The 21,796-nt window shown below is 37.4% G+C and overlaps 1 protein-coding gene across 1 annotated transcript in view; it reads left to right on the top strand.

Annotated features, from left to right (window-relative positions):
* LOC100567780 (cadherin-19) overlaps window positions 1-21,552 on the top strand; it is an 88,551-nt gene extending 66,999 nt beyond the window's left edge. The window contains exons 11-13 of the mRNA XM_003219698.4: window positions 14,253-14,370; window positions 17,079-17,330; window positions 18,297-21,552. Of these exons, the coding sequence (XP_003219746.2) occupies window positions 14,253-14,370; window positions 17,079-17,330; window positions 18,297-18,826 (900 nt within the window). The 3' untranslated portion in view covers window positions 18,827-21,552. The remainder of the gene's footprint in view (window positions 1-14,252; window positions 14,371-17,078; window positions 17,331-18,296) is intronic.
* Window positions 21,553-21,796: the final 244 nt, after the last annotated feature.

Below are 21,796 nucleotides of genomic sequence, written 5' to 3'. Positions count from 1 at the left end.
CAACCAGCCACTACTGGTTTAGAAACAATACCTACAAATAACCAACAGTGTAGTTAATTCCTTCTCTTGGCTGTAATTGAGTTACATTATGCATGTAACTTAATGAGTGATAGCTGTTTGCCTTTTGCTATAAATATTGTAGTAGAGTCTCGCTCATCCAACATAAATGAGCCGGCAGAACGTTGGATAAGCAAAAATGTTGGATAATAAGGAGGGATTAAGGAAAAGCCTATAAACCTCAAATTATGTTATGATTTTACAAATTAAGCACCAAAACATCATATTTTACAACAAATTGACAGAAAAAACAGTTCAATACATGGTAACGTTATATAGTAATTACTGTAGTTACGAATTTAGCACCAAATACATCGCAGTGTATTAAAAACATTGACTACAAAAAACATTAAATAGTAAAAGGCAGACTGCGTTGGATAATACAGAACATTGGATAAGCGAAGGTTGGATAAGGGAGACTCTACTTACTTCATAACTAGTCAATTCTAAATTACTAAAAGGTGAAAGATGGATATTGCATGATTTGAGTGATGGTTTGCATCGCCACCTCATACTCTGTTTTGACCACTGAAATAATGCCATGCTGCACAATAAAAGAGCTGTGAAGCATGTAGTATTTATTTAGCTCTTTTATCTCTAAAAAGCTACTGAAAGTAATTGTTCAGATACTTTTGAGAAACTGAAATGTAGAGGATTTTTTTGGGGGGGGGGATTATAACTATAATCTTTTTTGGATTTTGAGCTAAAATTGTATCTAATTATTTTAATTTAACTTTTCTAGATCTGCTTATATCAGTGCTACTGAAAGTTGAGCAAGGAAAATATTAGGGTCAAATTGCACAATCAATACTGAATATTTTTTTTTACTAAAAATGCAGAATAATGCTATTCATATATTTCAGTCATCACACAAGCCAAGCAGTAGCTAGGCGAGAATATGAGGTTTAAGATTTTCTATCTTTTATGGGTTGAAATTCCTTATGTTTTGTTTCCCACTGCATAGATCTGCAGCTGATGCTCTTAATTCTTTCTTTGGCTCCATGCATCCCATGCAAAAGTATTCTATCCCCTTGATAAATCATATTCTCGATATGTTCAGCTTCAGAGCTACAGTGCTTAAATTCCTCTAAAAATCCAGCATGTGATAAAAACTGAATAACAAAGGTATATTAAGATCCAGGCTTCTCAGAGAGCACTCAGTCTAGTATAATTTTCTCAGAGACCAGGTCTGTCCATTTGGTCAAGCTACCAGTTTCTACCAGAAACAGCTGAAACAGTGATTTCCTACCTATCTCTTTATTTGAGAAATTGAGGGTTCTTTGCCAGTTAATCTGTATCTATTTGAAAATCTGTGTAATCTATGTCTTGTTTAGCTAAGTTTCCAATGAACTACAGTATTGTTCAAATAGGCAGACTGACATAAATATTCCTCTTAAGAATCTTAGGCCATTATCATGTATGTTATTTAAGTTAAGAGATGCTTAAGCAGCCAGTTTTGCCATTTTATAAGCTATGTTTAAAAAATAGTCAATATATTCAGTTATTTACTTCTCTTGAGAAGGATCATTATATAACATAAACATTTCAGACTAAACAATACATATGGAGACTTACCTTGCAGAGGCACATTGTTATGTTGACTTTATCTGTAAGGGATCCAACTTCTTACACAACAGTTTAATACAATATCACAATACATCCATCTTTACTGCATTGTGCTCTACAGTAATATAGTAGATGGGGAATCTTATATAACTTCAATCATTTATCTACTGAGGAATAGTCTCTGTCTGTTACCAGCATTATTAGACATGGTTTCCCAGCTAGGAGATAACCATAAGAGGCAGCTGTTGGAAACAGCTCCATGTGAAGTCCTTGTAAACAGTCATGAAATTGCTTGATTCTCACTGGCCTGAGGTCAGCTTTTATACAGTTTCTAGCATTTCCTTATCTTCTCATCAGCCCATCCACTTTCCCTTATCTGACTTTCTGCCAGATTATCTTGTGTTCCCTTGTCTCCAAGAATGAGATATGGATTTTACCGGCCCCTCCTGTTCTGACCATTGCTTTTCATCTGCCATCTCTCATGACACTGCATGACTCAAGTAATCACAAAGCTAAATTGCTACTGGCTGTCATTTCCCTTTCCCCATAGCTTACAGGGGCTTTCTTATGGTTGGTATTCATAATTAGGTCAGCTGTATTTCAGAGAAAAGGACTGGCAAAACCACATCTGAATATTCTTTACTTAAGAAAATCTTATGAAATTTATGAGGTCACCATAGGTCAACAAACAATTTGAAGACATGAATCAACCAAGGGCAGCTAACGACTCTGAACAAAGGATGCCCCCAGGCAGGAAGAAGCCAGAAGGTGAAGATAGTCAATGCTAATTAAGGTGATTAACTACAACATTTACACTCCAACTGACAAGAGTTCTTCTCTCACCCTGGACTTTCCACAGATATATATAAACCTTCCTTGCTTAGTTTCTCCATACCTCACAACCTCTGAGAATGCCTGCCATAGATGTGGGTGAAACGTCAGGAGAGACTACTTCTGGAACATGGCCATACAGCCCAGAAAACATACAACAACCCTGTGATCCCGGCCATGAAAGCTTTTGACAAAACAATTTGAAGATTCGCACATGCAGGCACAATGTTCAGGCAGTAGTGTGAACTATTTTCTAAAATCATCTTTTTAATCCTATAACTATACTATTCATCATTCAGTGCACCATTACTTTTACTTCCACACCTTGAAACTATATAAATTGGGTATACATTTTTCAGGTGCAAACCTTGTATTTCCAAAAGGACATTTATGCAATTGAACATGAAGTCATGCAAGTATTATTTTACATGATGATGTACAAAGGTAATGCACAAAGTGGTTGTGAGCAAAGTGAAAATTGAAAAAAGAACAATACAGGTTCTTCTAATGGTGATTCTACACAGGCCATATAATGCAGTTTGAAGCCAGCTCGAGGGTGTGGTAACTACAAAATGTACACCCCCAATGTGCATTGGAGCACACATCCAGCCAGAAACAGTGTGTTAAAAAATCTCACCAGAAAGTCTGGAATAAGCCTAAAAATCCACTGCAGCCAGAGTTTTTCCCATGCAGAGCTCAAATTCAAGACCAAAAGATGCAGAGCACTTTGTCAGGACACAGCTAGTGCTGACACATTTTAACACATGAAACATAGCTGGTCAAAATATAGACATGAAAGGAAACTACATCATTTCCATGGGAACTCCCACTTTCCGGCCCTTTGTCCTCATTTCCTGTGCCCTGCCCCAGTCTCGTGCTGATCCTGAATGGACATGGAGATGCTCATTATAGCATCTTAGTGGACTGTGTAAGAAAAAAATCATTCCTATGTTCGGTTTGATCTGCAATAAGTGGATAGCCATTGTCTCTTCTTTGATCAAGTGCCTGGGGTGATTGTGTAGGTTCATATAGGAAAAGAAAGGTCACAATGTTAGGGTCATAGGCTTTCATTTTCTCTTTGATATTACTTCTGTAATTAGTTAAGATATCAATGCAGGAAGAGACCACTCCCCTTCTTGTCCATGTGGGGAGTAACTTGGACGTCACATTGGCCCCTTCTTCACTGCCATATAATCCAGATTATCAAAGCAGACAATCCACATTATCAGCTTTTAACTGGATTATATGAGTTAGATAATCCAGTTCCAAGCAGATAATCTGGATTTTATATGGTCGTGTAGAAGACACCATTGTTGCTGCCAATGGATTAAAATTTTTGTTACCTGTGTTTTACTGCCCTTGATCCCCGGTCTTCACATGCATTTTGATGTATTTCCCTACATGGAGAACACAGCTATTCCTGAATAAGTTTTCGGAAAATATGCAAGATATTCTTAAGTACTGTTTTTGTACTTAAGTGAGTGCTATTTCTTAGGTGTTTAAACTTTCAATAGAATGCATGACATATCTTGCACTCTACATTAGTGCTGTCAAATTCCGGATTCTGGATTTTCCTGACATGTTGTTGTTGTTGTTTGTTAACTTCTGCTAATGGTAATCCTACAAACAAGAGTCTTGCAAGACTACTGTTTCAGGTCTTGTAAACTCAGGGTTACATCTTCTTTGATTGAATCAATCAGCTATTGCTCTCTTTTCCTATTTCCTTCCACTTTTCCAATGAGTCACATCATTTCATGACATGTTCAATATACAGCATCCTCAGTTTGTTTATTTTTTGCTTTGAGTGAGCATTATGGTTTAATTTGCTCTAAGACCTATTCATTTGGCCTCTTGGCAGCCTTGGTATCAGCAGTCCTTTTTGAATGAGTTTTTTTCCTGGCAGCTTTGTAGGCCACGCTTTGCAGGCATCTAAAGTTCACTTTATGTGGCAATATGCATTCAAGGCATGTACAGAGAAGGTAAAATGGAGAAATTGTGTGATAGTTGTGACATGTATGCAGACAGAATTTGCTCACATGCCACAATGGAATTCAGTCATGTTTGATAACCTTGGGGCCAATGGTCCATGAAGGGTAGTGGTGTTGGTAATAGCATACCTGATACTGCTCTTGGGCCTCACACTAAAAGGGATGCTCCTCCCAATATCTAAACCAAAGTCATTTACTCATTTATTAGAGATGCTAAATTGAAAATGGCAAATCAAAATTTTAGTACTGAGCTGGCACGAGTTTCTATTGGTGCTACACAGGTTGCTGAAGTCTCCCTTACTAGCAGTTTCTGAACCATCTTCAATGTTTGCTGTCTAGTTTAGAGCACACTGCAGTGATCCAAAGTTATGTTGCCAGAATGTAAATCACTATGGCCCATGAGAAAAAAAAATTAATATTCTTGAATAGGCTCAGACATTTAGACATGAATCTGCTGCTATCACATCAATCTTGGACTAAGGTTTTCTTCAACAGAATATAAAGGTTTAAGACAGGACAAAATATCAGGTGTGCCAATTAATTTATCCAAAGCATGATATTTCATGAGAATTGCAGACAGAGTTTCGATTTAATCAGCTGTCAAGCATTGATTTACATTCCTTTTTTGTACTTGTTTCAGTATCCAAGACAGTACATGCATTTTTGCAGGAAATTTTAAAAGGATGGCATGGAGAACAATAATCAGAAGTGAATCACATCCTATCTGTTCCCTTGCTTAATGTCACACCTGAAATAATTATAAGGCCAACATATGGCAAAAATGTATAGTGAGACTTGTGTTTGCAAATAAATCTCATTGTTTTTAGTGGAATTTACTCTGAAAGAGGTGTACCAGAAGAAAAGCAGTATATCAGACACTATAAAAATGAACCAGATTTATCTTAGCTGCTAGAAATGAATGAATCAGACACAGTCAGAAATTATGACAGCTTTGTGCTGCAATGAAAAAGGCTGAAGTTAAATAACTATGTTATCTGAAGTAGAAGCCAATCCCTCCCACTTGCAAAAAACCCCACTTTTGTTGGAATTCAAAAATATGATACTACATCTCCCCAAACCTGTTGACTACAAATATCATAGTCCCTAGCCAACTCCGAATAGATAGGGATTAGAATTTTGATTATATTCACTTAGAGGTTGCCATTTTAGCTGTTTAGCATATTTCTGTATAATTTTGAAAGTAAAAATAGAAGTGTTTCATGTTTTTTGTCCTTTATGATTAGTGATATTTGTCTATGATTGAAAATGTAATAAGAATAGGAAACATTTCTCATGCAAAATATGCTTCATTTGGATTTGTTGATGTCACTCTGCTTGATCACATAATATTTACATCCAATATATCTTCAGCTCATAATCTTGACTGGTTTTTGATTAGTTATATTGAGATAAAACAAACATTGATAAACAACAAAATAGTTGCGAAATGATGGTCAGGAACTTTAGTGACCAGGTATTACAGAAAAAAATGTAAACATTTGAAGATTATTTCTCCAAATGAGTTCTTTCAAGTTGGAAAAATACTTGGAAGACATTGTCTCAACACTGCTGGTGTGTAACACAATGCATTATGGAAACCACTCTTAGTTAACACAGCACACGTGTCAAATTTTAGCTGAACACATATTCTTGAATTTACTTGTATCTGTCAAATTTAATGCTACTCTTCTTTCTCATACATATATATTCTGATACAAATACCTATCATTTGAGACTCATTCATGAATTACCCTTGATGTGGCAATTTACTTGACCATTTACTTATTACATCATAAAGTGGATGGATGTGTATTTTGCAATTTGAGCCAGAGATAGCATGCAACACTTATTTACCAAGCACTTAGCATAAAATAAAATAGCCAGCAATTACAGTAGATAAGAAAGCTCTAGCTCTAGTTTAAAATGCCTTAAAAATTAACAGCTTAAATATAATTCAAGCCAGCCAGGTTTTAAAAAAAAAGAAAAAAAAAGATAAATTAAAATTGTGTGTATAATCTGTATGTAGTGAATAATGAACATGAATAAGGAAGTATGACTTCCAAAATGGCTATGAGGAACTTACTGTATGAGAACACTGTATTCCAAGGAAATGTGAGACTATCCTGAACCCATGTTTTCCATTATAATAGAAACTCCGACATGTGGAACCTTATCACTGGCTCTTTCTCCACTTCACTTGGAGCAAATTAACACTTCAGCCACCTAATAACAAGAATGTCCTCTTCCCAGTTTCCTTCTGTCTTTTTCTTGGACACTGAGCATGCTAGATGGAGGGAAGAAGGGAAAATCAATGTAGGGAATAACACCAACCAACACTTTGCATTGGGTGAAGAGGAGGTGTAGACTTAAAAGCAGCAGGAGCAAAAATGAAGTTATGAAGCCTGCCCTTGGCATGGGGGTAGGTGAAGATCATTACACAGCCACCAGCAAAGATGGACTCCATTCTCATGGTGCTTTGTTGTCACCCCCTCATGCCCTCAATGTCCTGCATTCACTCACAGGAATGGAGCCCCCGGTGGCCTAGGGGATAAAAGCCTTGTGACTTGAAGGTTGGGTTGCTGACCTGAAGGCTGCCAGGTTCGAATCCCACCCGGGGAGAACATGGATGAGCTCCCTCTATCAGCTCCAGCTCCATGTGGGGACATGAGAGAAGCCTCCCATAAGGATGGTAAAACATCAAAACATCTGGGTGTCCCCTGGGCAACGTCCTTGCAGACAGCCAATTCTCTCACTCCAGAAGGAACTCAGGTTGCTCCTGACACACACACACACAAAAACTCACAGGAGTCACAGCCGGGCAGCTCCTCATCGGGACCTCAGCATCAGAGCAGAAGGAACCATCTCCCCTTCCTCCTTTCCAGGTGTGTGGGTGTGAGTGTGTGACTGTGCCAGCACTCAGCTGCAGGCAGGCGCCTGCACAGGTGCATGTGCGCTTTCCAGGCCTCTCTGCACCCCACACACGCACTCTCTCTCTCTTTCCAGGGAAAGTGTGTGTGTGGCATGGGTATGCAGGCAGGCTTGGAAAGCTTGCACATGCCTCTCAGTGCCTGCCTGCAGCCGAGCGTCTGCACAATCACACTCCCCACCACACACAAATGCCCTGCCACCCAACACTTTCTCCGAGTGGAAAGGAGGGAGGGGCGGTGGTTCCTGCCTGCTTGGTTGGATGTGGGGCTGCCCGACCATGATGCCTATAAGTGAATGTGGGGCATTGTTGGCGCGTGGGGGGGAAGAGGAGGAAGGGAAGAAGCACAGTGGCTGCCAGGCAGCCGAACACCTCAGGAAGAGGAGCCAGTGGGTGGGAAGCCCCCCCCCCTCTCAAAATGAGCTAATTTTCGGGACCCAAAACAAAACAACCAAAAACAACCCTCCCAATTTTAGGAGGCTTACCAAAAACTGATCAGGTCCTGCAACGAAAGCTGGAGACAAAACGAGACAAACTTTTATCTGAATGCACGCCACTAGCAAATTGCTTATGGGGGTGATATTTTTAAAATGTATATTGGGAAAATGTTTATATACATATTTGCACTATGGAAGTTAGTGTACAAAGATTCCCTATGCCCATACATTCATCACTGAGAAGAAATCAATTTCTATTACTTTACATCATTCCCACATTTTCATCCCATCCTGCCTTCATTTCAGTTTGTATAATTTTTTCCATTACTGGAGGGAAATGTGTATATTTTTCTATTTTTGTACAAATGCATATGAATTTTACACACATGAAAATGCATGTGATCCCCCCCCCCCCCGCACAGCAGGTTTTAATTTTTTTTAAAGAAAAAGTATCCAATCCAGCTTGAATGTTACAAAGCGCATGTAGAACAAACTAGTGCTTTAAGAAAAGCAAATCACAGAAAGAAAATCAGCCAGATTTATCCATTCCCAATAAGGAAGCAATTCACATGAATTTGGATTGTTGTTGTAAAAGTACATAACTGACAAATTGTCAGAACTAACCCTCGAAGAGACAAAAGGAGACAGAGAATGAATTTCTGTTGCTAAAGTATGGAGCTGCTTTCCCTAGTTTGGAACTTGTTTCTTATGGCAGCTGCTGTTTTTCTATTTTCTTTAGCTCAGTATTGAGAAAAGTGGAGGTGAGGGAGGGAGAGATAAGACCAAAAGTTAACAGAGCAGATGTGTGCAGTGGGGAAAGGAGAAGAAATAAATGAAGCATCTTATATCATGAGGTGAATAGGTAGAGGTAATCACCTCCCAAAAACACTATTATTATTATTATTATTATTATTATTATTATTATTATTATTATTATTATTTTATTGTATGACACAGCAAACAAGATAGATATGCTGGATTTCGTTTCACAAAATCACAAGTCGAACACTTCCCAAGTGTCTAGGACTGTGTGATGCATTTTCGGATGATGCGTGCAGATCCCAGTAGGGTGGCCTTTTGCAGTTGACAGATTGTAATTTTGTCAATGTCTATTGTTTCCAAATGGGTAGGGGGGGGGACTTAACTGCTCCAATGATGACTGAGGGTTGTGCTGGTGGTAGTGTAACTACCAGAGGTCCAACCAAGCCAGAGAGGCCTCAGCTGAGGAGCAGAACTAAGAGCACCTAAGCCATTAGCATTATGGAGAATCAAACCAAAACGAAGTCTATACTGGCTCGGTCATCACCCAGGATAATTTTGTCAATGTCTATTGTTTCCACATGCCGGCTGAGATCTTTTGGCATGGCACCCAATGTGCCCATCACCACCAGGACCCCCTGTACTGGTTTCTGCCAGAGTCTTTGACTGTCACCTGGGATGGCAACATCAATGATCCAAACCTTTTTCTTTTCCACAAGTGTGATGTCTGGTGTGTTGTGTTCCAGAACTTTGTCAGTCTGGATTCGGAAGTCCCACAGTATCTTTGTGTGGTCATTTTCCAATACCTTTGCAGGTTTGTGATCCCACCAGTTCTTTACTGCTGGCAGGTGGTACTTGAGGCATAAGTTCCAATGAATTATTTGGGCCACATAGTTGTGACTCTGTTTGTAGTTTGTCTGTGCGATTTTCTTACAGCAGCTGAGGATATGATCAATGGTTTCGTCAGCTTCCTTGCACAGTCTGTATTTTGGGTCATCAGCTGATTTTTCGATCTTGGCCTTAATTACATTTGTTCTGATGACTTGCTCTGGGCTGCAAGGATCAGGCCTTCTGTCTCCTTCTTCAGTGTCCCATTCGTGAGCCATAGCCAGGTCTTCTCCTTATCAGCTTTTCCTTCAATTTTGTCAAGGAACTTTCCATGCAATGTTTTGTTGTGCCAGCTCTCAGCTCTAGTTTGTAGTGCAGTTTTCTTGTACTGATTCTTTGTCTGCTGATTATTATTATTATTATTATTATTATTATTATTATTATTATTATTATTATTATTATTATTATTAGGAACCAACAATCCAGTTCAATATAAGCTTCCCTAAGAACATCTCTATGCCCTCTACCTTTGCTTTCTCTTAGCAGTCCTTAAAGATTCAGGATTTTCTTGTACGCATAGCTAGGTTGCTTTATATGTGAAATATGTGATGTCTTGGTTGTAAGGGAGGATTGGCCATCTGAGGAAATGTTTTGAATCATCTTTCTGTCCCTCCTTGCCAAGTCAAAATAGGCTGGTGATGCTAGAATGTCCTCTAAGAAGAAAATCCCATAACTGATTTTTCACTTCTCTGGCAGAAAATGAAATCATTATTTTTTTTTAGTGCCAGTTTATTTTACTCAGAATGAACTGGTCAAAACACTCATCTCACTACGTAATGGTAGGAATGACTCCCCTCAGCCTCTATACATTTTGGTTAAAGTTATAAGTTCCCCAATAAGTAGTTTTCACCACTGCCTTATAAATTATTATAGTGTAAATGAGCCTTCATAACAGTACTACCAGCAATCAGACTTTAGCACAATCTGTAAACACTGAATTCAAAAATAAAAGAAATGTCAAAAAAGTTTCTAAACTAATCATAACCAAATTTACTAGTGAATTGGAAATTTGGAAATAAGGAGAAATAGGATTTACTGTTCAAGAGCTCTCATGCCTGAAGTTTTAATTTCATGTAGTCATCTTCTTTGGTATCTTCAAAAGGTAGACACTTCCAGACTATTTTTATAAAGAAAAATGAAATTGATTTTGAATTCTCAAAATCTCAAGTGCCTCAGTCAAATTCTGTATATACAGCTATTCAGCTACATCCATATGGTACACCAGAAAGAAAAAAATGGTCAATCTAATTCAGTGATTCCCAAAGTGGGCGCTACCGCCCCCTGGTGAGCGCTGCAGCAATCCAGGGGGGCAGTGATGGCCACAGGTGCATAATGCCATATGCATTAATACATATATCTTTCAGTTTAATTGCTATTAAAAAATTAAAAATTAATTTCCAGGGGGCGCTGAGTAATATTTTTTTCTGGAAAGGGGGCAGTAGGCCAAATAAGTTTGGGAACCACTCGTCTGATTTATACCACAAGTGTGGTTCAGAACTCAAGGACTCCAGGCTTGCCTTTTAAGAATGTGCAGGGCTGTTTTAGAAGTTGCCACTTTAGTCACTCTGCTGGACTCAAATTCAGCATGCTATTTACTTTCATTTTTATTATACATTGTAGAAGTATTTATTGTGCATGCATGCTGCACTAAGACCCTCCCTTCCTCTGTGTTTATGTGTACGTTTGTATATATGAGAGATCAAATCAAATTTGAAAGGAAGGTATCAAAACTTACAGAGGTGGGGTGGAAATGTCAGAGAAGAAATGTGTCTGCTTTTAAAAAAACTATTAATCAACACTGATGGAAACACACACACAGTCTCAAGTAATTAGGAGAAAGTGTCAGGATAGTAATGGGGGGGGGATGGATGTTTTGGTGCTAGCAGAATGGAGGAGAAAATACATGGTAATGTCAACACCAAAGATGTACAACTAAGACAAATTCAGAGTTTTAGGACTTGGTCCAAGGTTCTTCAGAAACTCAAAATAAAACCTGAAAGGTAGAAAGCAGAATTAATTTAAAAGACTGGTCACTTAACTGTTTGCACAAATTGAAAAGGGGATAGCACAAAACCTTTTGCAATGTGGCAGAAGGCATCTGCTCCAAAGAAACTCTGGTATCTCCATCTTCAATAATCTTATGTAAAACAACAGCAGCCGAAAAGATATAGCTGTTTTGATTCACAAATTCAGGTCCTAGTGAATCTCAAATATCCATTTATAGAATTGTACGATCAAAGAGCTGAAAGGGACATCTAGTCCAACCACTGCCATGCAGATATACACAACTAAAGCAATTCTGAAAAGAAGGCCACTCATCTTCTGTTTAAAATTTTGTAAAGGAGTTGTCATCAACATCTAAGCCTATTTCTCTATCAGACAGTTTTTATCATCTTACCGCCTGCATACATACAGACATACACATACAAACAAGCCCAAATACATTAACTTTCTTCTGCAGCAACTGTCAAAATGTTGACAAAGAAGGTCATTTTCACTTTCTATTCCAATTTTGAAAAGTATTGCAATGGTAAGTGGAGGATTTTTTTCAACCAAATGGTAAAGGCACAGTTCTTACTAGTGCTATATTAAAACTGGTTGCTTGTGAAAATGGCAGATTTAATACAACGCCCTCCTACTTGTAGGATATGGGAAAGGGTATATTGCATGTTTTCATGTGTTTGGGAGAGGAGCTGCAAGATTTTAGTGCCCTGAAAATGGCAGCAAGGGTTTTTCTAAAATATGAACAGATTGGGAGGATTTAGGAACTGGTAGATAGCTTCAGAGGTTGCAAAATGAGCCGCAACAATCACATGTAGCCTGTGAGATGCAGTTTGCTAGCCCTGCTATAGCTGAATGCACAGAACTTCATTCATCTTCCTCCACCACTGAAGGACCCCCACAGGAAATCCCTGAAGGTGCATCATCACTCTGCATCCAGCTATAGGACCATAGCCACACATCTGCTGCTGTTCCCCTCCTAACCACTGTTCAGAAAATTGGAATGAGAGGACTGTCATCATGATAGGTTGAGTTTGGGGGATGGTCAAGTGATGTTTCATAGTTGTGCTTGTGCAGAAGTTTAAGAATTGTTTCCTGATCTTGTCCCAGATCTAAATTTGACTGAATAGTCCTGGTTCAGTTGAAGATTACATTATACAAACTTCCTCAAAGCTTTCTGATTGGATGAGCAAATTTATCATTTTTTTCTCTTCTCATTCTATCACATTTTAGAAAACGAAACCTCTCAAAACTATTTAGTTTAAATCTACCATCACATTTATGGTAAGTAGAGGAACAAATGTTGTGCAGTTTTGATCAAGTCACTAACTAAGGACAATTCTTAACCTCCCCAGTTCCTTACAAACTGCAAACAGAATATGAATACTCCCTATAACACTGTGGGTTTATCAATGCTACTACCTTTCTGCAGAAAAAAGCAAAATTTAGAAGAAAGCTATGTTTTGCCACCGCTACTATATACTATTGTTTCTGATAGGAGGAAGGGAACACTGTGAGGCTGTATTGATGCCAGCCTACCTAACCTTTCTGTGATTGTGTTCTGACAGCACGGAGCTGTATCTGATGTGGCATTAAGCTTGTGTCAGCAACTGCCCTTTAAAGAGGCACCTGACAATGTGCAGTAGAAAACCTGAGTTAGAGGGACAACTGTTGAAAGCCTATTAGATTAGTTCAATAACTCAGGAATGTCATATATCCACCACAGTTATTTATGGCAAGTAGATCTAGAAACTGGCAGTACTTTCTCAATCTCAAAACAGCACATGATAAAATCATATCATCAGAATTAATGAGCTCTATTAACCTACAGCATCACCAAACTAAACTTCTGCAATGCCACAATCACCAAGTGACCCTATACTTGCCAAAAATGACTGTTTAAACTCAAGATAAGTAGCCATCAAAGTGTGTCATAAAGACTTGCCCTAATGAAAGAAATGATTGGTGGTGCATTGAAATGGCAAGATAATGTTGAACTAAAATAGCAAGTTAAGCAATGTTGTCCGTGATAACATATGATTTGCCAAATAGCACCAACTGATAATAACAAACATTTACTCTTTCAACTACTCATTAAAAAACCAGCAACATGTCTTGTTCTTTCATGATGATGAGATCTATGATTTTTGAATACAAAGATGCTTATTTGGTCTCCTTCTCTTACAAATGACAATTTGATTCGATATGTTTGGAAATGTGGGCTATTTCCTTTCTTTGAAAACAAAAGCAAGTGTTCCCATAATCAATCTGTTACAATCTCAAAGAATCAACAATTCAGCACATGAACTTGTCACAATCTTGCGGTCACGACAACTATAATACATCACTTGAGTGATGCCTATGATGTTTGTGGGCTGGAAGGAAATAGGTTTTTGTATTGAAAGATGTGTTCAAATATAGAATGATATACTTTTCACCTTGGAAAATAAAGGAAGGGCAGAATACTTTATACTTTCTTTAGCTTATGGAAACTTTATTTAACCTTTGCATCTCAATTTTAGAAGACATTTGCATTAGCCTAACACTCTAGTGCTTATCTCCTTCCAATCAATACAAAATCAAGTGGCATAATTGTAGGACATTAGAAAATCAACAAGCCCGACAGGATTGTGTTAAGTGATGTGTGATTGTAGCTAATACATTTCCTGCTCTTTAAAGACAGAGAGGGAAAGTGTAACCTTGTTAATTGAATAGAATGAAGTTCACGTAATTGTTGTGAATTGTTTTATAAAGCAACCATAGCAGCATTTGATTTTGTTTTTCAATGTTTATTTCTAGTTCATTCAGACCATCAGTGCAGTTGATAGAGATGATCCCATGGAAGGCCACCATTTTTTCTTCTATTTGACTGAGGAGGCCACAAACATATCTGGTTTTGCAATTGAAGACAATCATAGTAGGTGTCATAAGCATAACTTAAAATATTGTTTTAAAGATAAGTAGTAGTACTCACTTTCTCTGTTTAATTGATAGAGTCCCGCTATCTGTATGGAGTCATTTGTTTAAAGAGACTAAGTAAGAAATCCAAGACCCAGTGTGAATCACTCAATAGGAAAAGCTCTCAGTTTAGAATGTCTAATTCTAATTATCTGCAATATAGACTCATATAATCCAGTTAAAAGCAAATAATCTGGGAACAGATCCTGGGATATAGGGCAGTGTAGATCCAGCCTCAGGCCAGCTTCTGTGTTTCAAGTAACATTCATCTATGGATTCCAAGGATGGAGAAATCCTAGGACTTCTGTGTTTGTATAGGAAAAATCTATTCTGTAGCTCCTAAGACTGCCCATTGAATAAAATGCATCTTGCCTCAAAAGTGCATACATTTTTGAGACTGTCTATACACTTGGGAGAGGAGAAAAGTCCTCCAAAGCATGTATACAATTGAAAGATAGGCACAAAGAAAAATGCATACACTTGAAGAATGAACTTTACTCACTGAAAGAATGCATACAAAATGAATACATTAGAAAAATCTATGCATTTTTTGGAAAAGGGGGAAAAACAAACATGTAGAAATTTCCACCCATAGGAAATTTGTGTTACAATTTCATACTGAAACAGAATGTAACACAAAGACTGGTGGAATACTGAGAAACCCAAAAGGAATAAAATTGAGAATAGGACTTATTGGTGCCTCAGTGGCACAAGAAACAAAACCTTATTGATGGTAGTGCACAAATTTTGAACCATATTTCCAAACAAACTACTTTAACTCCATTTTCATGTAACACCCCCACCAAAAACAAAACCCCAACCCAAATATTTTCTATCTCTCGTCAGTGTGATCTTAGTTGCGTAATTCTCCAGTGTGTTGGCTTCAACCACTGCTCCTCTCATTTTTTTGATATGTGGCCTCTATAGATATTGGTTGGTTCCTTGTTCTTAACTAGTTTACATAAATTTACAGAGAATAGGGTTTAAAGTAGCTATTAGTCATGCAAGCTAACTAAAATCTCAAGCCTCAAGACACTAAAGGACTAAATATTCAATACAGAATACTATACTGCAGGAGTCACCTCTTGCATTGTGTGTTACTTGGCCATTCAGATACACATGTTGGCTCCTGTTGAAAACAAAAGTGGTCTTGACAGACATTATAGCTGGGTACTCATCTTTACGGAGCCTCTGGTGGCTGAGTGTGTTTAAGTGCTGAGCTGCTGAACTTGCAGACCGAAAGGTCCCAGATTCAAACCCGGAGAGCGGAGTGAGCGCCCGCTGTTAGTTCCAGCTTCTGCCAACCTAGCAGTTCGAAAACATGCCAATGTGAGTAGATCAATAGGTACCACTCCGGCGATAAGGTACGGCGTTCCATGCAGTCATGCCGGCCACATGACCTTGGAGGTGTCTATGGATAATGCTGGCTCTTCGGCTTAGAAATGGAGATGAGCACCAACCCCCAGAGTCGGATACGACTGGACTTAACATCAGGGAAAACCTTTACCTTTACCTTATACATCCTTACACTTATAGACGCCTTTTACAGATTCTCATTTAAATATTTCTTATTGAGATATGCTGTGACAGCACTCTGAAAATATAATTAAAATACTTAGGGCAAAACCATAAAATCTCACTTGATCTCTTAATACATTTTTGTACATATATGAGGTTAAACTGCCAAATAGTGGCTAGCAATAGAAGAGAAAGAAAAAACGCATTTCATAAAAACCTTTAAATCTTATAAATGCTTGTATTTTCATTTAGTCCCAGTTAAACAAGGTAAAGACAAAGGAACAATTCACAATTATCTAATGCTGTTTCTTGTTCTTCATTGCACTGTTTCCATCAATATACTGATGACATCATATGAATGACTTTTCAGTGCTGCAGTGTTATGCAGCATTTGTATCGATCCCAAAGGCTGAGAAAGAATCGTATTGGGGGACACAATCGAAAGTAATCTGAAGGGAAAACCTAAGTTCAAGAGCTGATGAAATTGCAGGAAAGAAGACCACTTAAAGGCAGCCTTCTGAGACTTAGAAGAAGAGCTATTTCAAATTCAACTAAAGTATACATTGCTCATATTGACTTTACTAATTATATGAATGTTCTGGCTAGGTGAATAAATCAATACAGCTAACTTTTGGAAAGTTGACTGTATTCTGAATAAGGTGTTACTTCATTCCAGTTTAGAGAGCCCCAGACCCATCCTTTTTTAGTATGGAAACTTATGTGGGCAGTGCACAGTATTTTTAAAAACCTTAAAAATGCAGGGAGTGTGCATGTGGACGGAGATCTAGTTATGGTTTTGAAGAGAAGTGTTACTTTTTTAGGACACTGCTTAGAGGGAACCACTGCTCAGAATAATTCTGTTCTCATGCTCTTATGGGGGCTTACAAGAGAGCAAATTTACCTTCCTTTTGCTGGAAGTAAACAACAACAAAATGCAGAACTGTATATTACCCTAACCACCTTGGTGATAGATCACATATCAGCTGTTACATGTTAACCTTTTCATATGACTTTTATTTGCATAAATTTTATTGTAATCTTTCTCATTATAAATAAGATAATACACTCCAGAGGGATATGAAATATTTCATTTTGTTGGACTTGATGTGACATATGTACATATCTTGTTTTTTGTTGTCATTGTTTTAGATAACACGGCCAGAATTGTTACCACTAGAAATGAGTTTCATCATCGAGAACAACTTCTTTTCCCCTTGTTAGTTCTAGTTGCTGACAATGGGACTCCATCCCTTACCAGCACCAATACTCTAACTGTCACTGTATGTGAGTGCAATGAAGAAGTTAATGTCCAATCATGCAGATTTGGAACTATTCTTTTTTCAATGGGTATTAGTGTGCAAGCTTTGGTTGCTGTTGTGGCTTGCATACTAATAATATTAGGTAAGAAATGTTTGTCCCTTTCATTTTATGCACAATGTTGTACTGTCATTTTGTTGACTGGTAAAGGCTTTTGTGAATTGACTGACTGCAACATAATGGGCAAGATCTAGATATATCCATGACAGAAGGTGGGCAAAAGCATAGTCAACTTACATCAACATTCATCCATTGGTAGATATTTGGATCTAGCCCATCATATCAAAGTAGTTAGTTAGCAGAGATGGGGGTAGTAGTAATATAAAATTGATACATGTCTAAAACTGATACCTTAAATGAAACATCCATTGTATGCATACTTCATGTATGTATTTGTGCACAACAGCCTGTCTGCATACCTCATTCACCTTTTTCAACACTACTTCTGCTGTCTTTAATGTAATACACATTTTTATAAATGTCATGGCTCCATCATGAAGGACAGTTCCTCAAGTCGCTCCTGACACGAAAAAAAATCATGAATATCATGGGATTTGTAGCTTCACAAAATATGATAATTCAGTGCTATAGATCTCTAATGTTTGAGTTCAGAATGTTTACTGAAGATCTTTATCAGAGAATTGTAGGTTCCTCATCGAATTCTGATCCTAATATTCTGTAGGATAGAGCCACAATGGTTATATAATTGTGTAGCATGGACAAACGCATTTGCACACAGACATCTGTTCACATAGCATATTTTAGACACTGTAAATACTGACATAGCTCCATCCATTTAAGCCCTACATCAGGTATGAACAAACTTCAGCCCTCCAGGGCATTTTGGACTTCAACTCTCATGATTCCTAACAACCAGTAAGCTGGCTGAGATTTCTGGGAGTTGAAGTCCAAAACACATGGAAGGCCAATGTTTGCCCATGCCTGCCCTATATGAATATAGTTTTCAAGACTCAGAATCTATGACATTTATCTTTTTTGGAGTTTTGTAATACTTACTAATCTTTTCCCTTTTCATTTTTTCTTCACCAGTCTTTGTTCTAGCAATTGTGGCCTTGAAACAGCAGACAAAGCCACCTCTGTTTCACGAGAAAGGAGAACCATTCAGAGAGAACATTGTTAAGTATGATGATGAAGGAGGCGGAGAGCAGGACACTGAGGCTTTTGATATTTCAGCACTGAGGACCCAACCTGTCTTGAGAGAACACAAACCTCGGAGAAATATCACAACACAGATCCAGAGTCTTTACAGGCAATCACTACAAGTTGGCCCTGAGAGTGCTATATTCCGGGAATTCATTGCACAGAAACTAGAAGAAGCCAACTCTGACCCAGATGTCCCCCCTTTTGATTCCCTTCAGATTTATGCCTTTGAAGGAATTGGGTCAGTAGCTGGGTCTCTGAGCACACTAGGATCAAGTTCACCTGATTCAGATGAAAATGAGTACTATCTACTTGAACTGGACACCCACTTCAAGAGAACAGGAACAATTCATGATTCTATCCCCCCAAAAAGTGGGGTTTTAGAATCAGCTCATGGTCACAAAATGGAAATATTCTAAGACTTATCAAAGGATAGTTCTCATTGTACCAAAGTGGAAAAGCTGAACACAGTTAAGTTGATGCAATTTTAAATTGTGTGCAAATCATATCAAAAGTTATTATTTAAACAAAATTAATTATCTTCATTTGCCAGAAATGTAATACAGTAGAGTCTCACTTACCCAATATAAACGGGCTGGCAGAATGTTGGATAAGCGAATATGTTGGATAATAAGAAGGGATTAAGGAAAAGCCTATTAAACATCAAATTAGGTTATGATTTTACTAATTAAGCACCAAAACATCATGTTATACAACAAATTTGACAGAAAAAGTAGTTCAGTATGCAGTAATGCTGTGTAGTAATTACTGTATTTACGAATTTAACACCAAAATATCACAATGTATTGAAAACATTGACTACAAAAACACTGACTACTAAAAGGCAGACTGCATTGGATAATTCAGAATGTTGGATAAGCGAATGTTGGATAAGTGAGGCTCTACTGTAGTAACATTGCAACTTACGTTTATTATGCTGGAATGAGTGGTTATTTACTGCTTTACCTTCCTTCAAAAATGCTGATCTTTCAGAATACTAGAAATAGATGGCTGATATGAGTAGATTGTTGGGAAAAGAAAATGTAGAAAACAACCTTGGAAACCAAAAATATTATATGTAAATATCCTCCACAGTTCAAGCTTTGCAAATATTAAAATGTCTTTTGACAACAATGTAACATGCAAAATTGTAAACTAAACTATATCATGTCTGTGTACCATAAATAATAGCTGCATAGCATTCAGTACATTTTATTACTGACTCTAGGAAGCTGGGGAAAACATTGAAAAGAACATAGGAGAGATAGGAAAAAAATGCACTGTTTTTCACCATGAAATTCTGGTTGCATTTAGATGAATCTAAGTTTAAGCAAAACAATACTTTCACCATATAATTTAAAAACATAGCTGTGTTAATCTTGATTATATGCAAAATAATCTTGTAGCACTGTTGTGAATAACTGAAAGAAGCTGGTAGGATAAGCTTTTATGGACTCACATCTACTTCATCAGCTGCATCTGATAAAGTAGACTTTATGAACACTTCATTCTTTCAATTAGTTCCAAAAATGTACCCTCACACAGTTCTCAATTTGTTTCTCACCTGAATTTGGTCAAACTCAGATAAATACGCTTATCATTTGAGATTTGATGATATGTTAGGATTGAAGCAAGTGAATTTGCTTTCAAAAATGAAATTCTAATTATGGTCCAGAACCCAGGTTTGAACTGCTACCATAGTTATTCAATTCTAATGCTCACCTTTTTGGACAAAATTACCTTCCTAAAATTAGAGTGCACATTAGATTTGTGTAATATGGTAAATATTTTTGGGTGTCAGGGTTTTGAAAACTGAGGTGTGCATTAGATTCGATGGCACAATAAACTTGAATAAATCCATTAATCAGTCAATCAGACTTTATTTATATCCTGCCCCATCTCCCCGTGGGGACTCAGGGCAGCTAAATATGGTATATTTCTGCTGTCACAAGAAGGCTTTCTCACTGCTCCCATTTCTTTTGTAGCCCTCCATACCATATTAAAACTTCCTCTGTAAAGGTTTTCAAAACTGTAAAACAGATTTTGAAATAATAAGGCTACAGGCAAAAGAGTGATTCAGTCCATTTCCTCCTTGTATCTTCTGGATCTTGGCCAATTTAATTTGTCAGTATTAAAACATGAAGTCCCAAAATAGTCAACACTTACTCATAATTAAGCATGACCTTTTAATGAAACTATTTAGAAACATTTTAAACTCCCAAATATTTTCCTCACTAGCAAAATCTGAAAAAGAGTTTGTTAAAAAAGCAAGTTCAAATGTGAATCCATATTCAGCTTAAATATGATAATCAACCATCTTCCATAAAACCAAATACCATTCAGGTTTAGGCATTTTCCCCTTTTATTAAGAGCTTAAAAGATGACTGATTTCCCAGCACAGATTTATTTTATTTTTTTATTATGGAATATAAAATTAGCTGCAGCACTCAATTTTATTGTCACAGTATTAGAGATCTTTAAAATGCTAAGCTGGTGGACATAAAACTTTATGTATAACATTAGATAATACGATAGTAAAACACTTTAATATTAATCCAGCTCTCAGAAAATGATCGCACTCCATTTCATCTCCCAGGAATCAAGCCCAGTTTCCAAATTAAATTCCCTTATTGGATTGTTTTGTTCTGTTTTGTTTGCACAATCTACTGTCGGTATAAAATTGGCTCTGAACTATAATTTTCTGTCACTTTATCTCTAAGTCTGATCAGCACAAAATGCAGTGATCTAAAAGCCATCAAATTCATCCCCATGGCATCTGTTGAACAATGAGCCCTGGTTCTTATTTATTTACCATGTTTCTATTAGGTGTTTATTTCGTAGCCCCAGCATCATGTAATCAACTGAAACATTTCAATTGCAGTGAAAGTTGGCATTGTGATAAGGAAAATCAGCCAGTTAATTACTTTTTAAAAAAAGGAAACAGTTGAGAAATTACAAGTGAAGCAAGAGCACAAAGGAAGAGCAGAATTGAAAGTATCAGAGCCTAAATGGAAAGGGGCCAAAAGAGGAACACTGTGTCTGCCATTATAAATATGTTTTATTGGAACTTGAAAGGGTCTATATTGGAAATTTAACTCAATTGCTTGCCTTGAAATAAAATAATGTTCATCTAAAACACCTCTGACAGTTTGTACCTGTGCTTTTCCTTTAAAAAACTACAGAGATAGGGGTCCACAGTAATTATTCAACACCTTTGTCTAGTTCTGAATTTCTTAGATCAAACTGCATACATTTCTTGAAAATGCTGAGCTGAGACTTTTAAACCACTTCTGTGGGGTGCAATCTGTGGGTGAACTTGTCAAAAACAAAACAAAAAAACCCTTTATATTCACAGTATAAGGGAAGTATTAGCATCCCTTCCCATAACT

This window comes from Anolis carolinensis, chromosome 4, assembly GCF_035594765.1.
Source record: "Anolis carolinensis isolate JA03-04 chromosome 4, rAnoCar3.1.pri, whole genome shotgun sequence".
NCBI classification, from domain to species: domain Eukaryota; kingdom Metazoa; phylum Chordata; class Lepidosauria; order Squamata; family Dactyloidae; genus Anolis; species Anolis carolinensis.
This window is presented reverse-complemented; position numbering and strand designations above follow the sequence as displayed.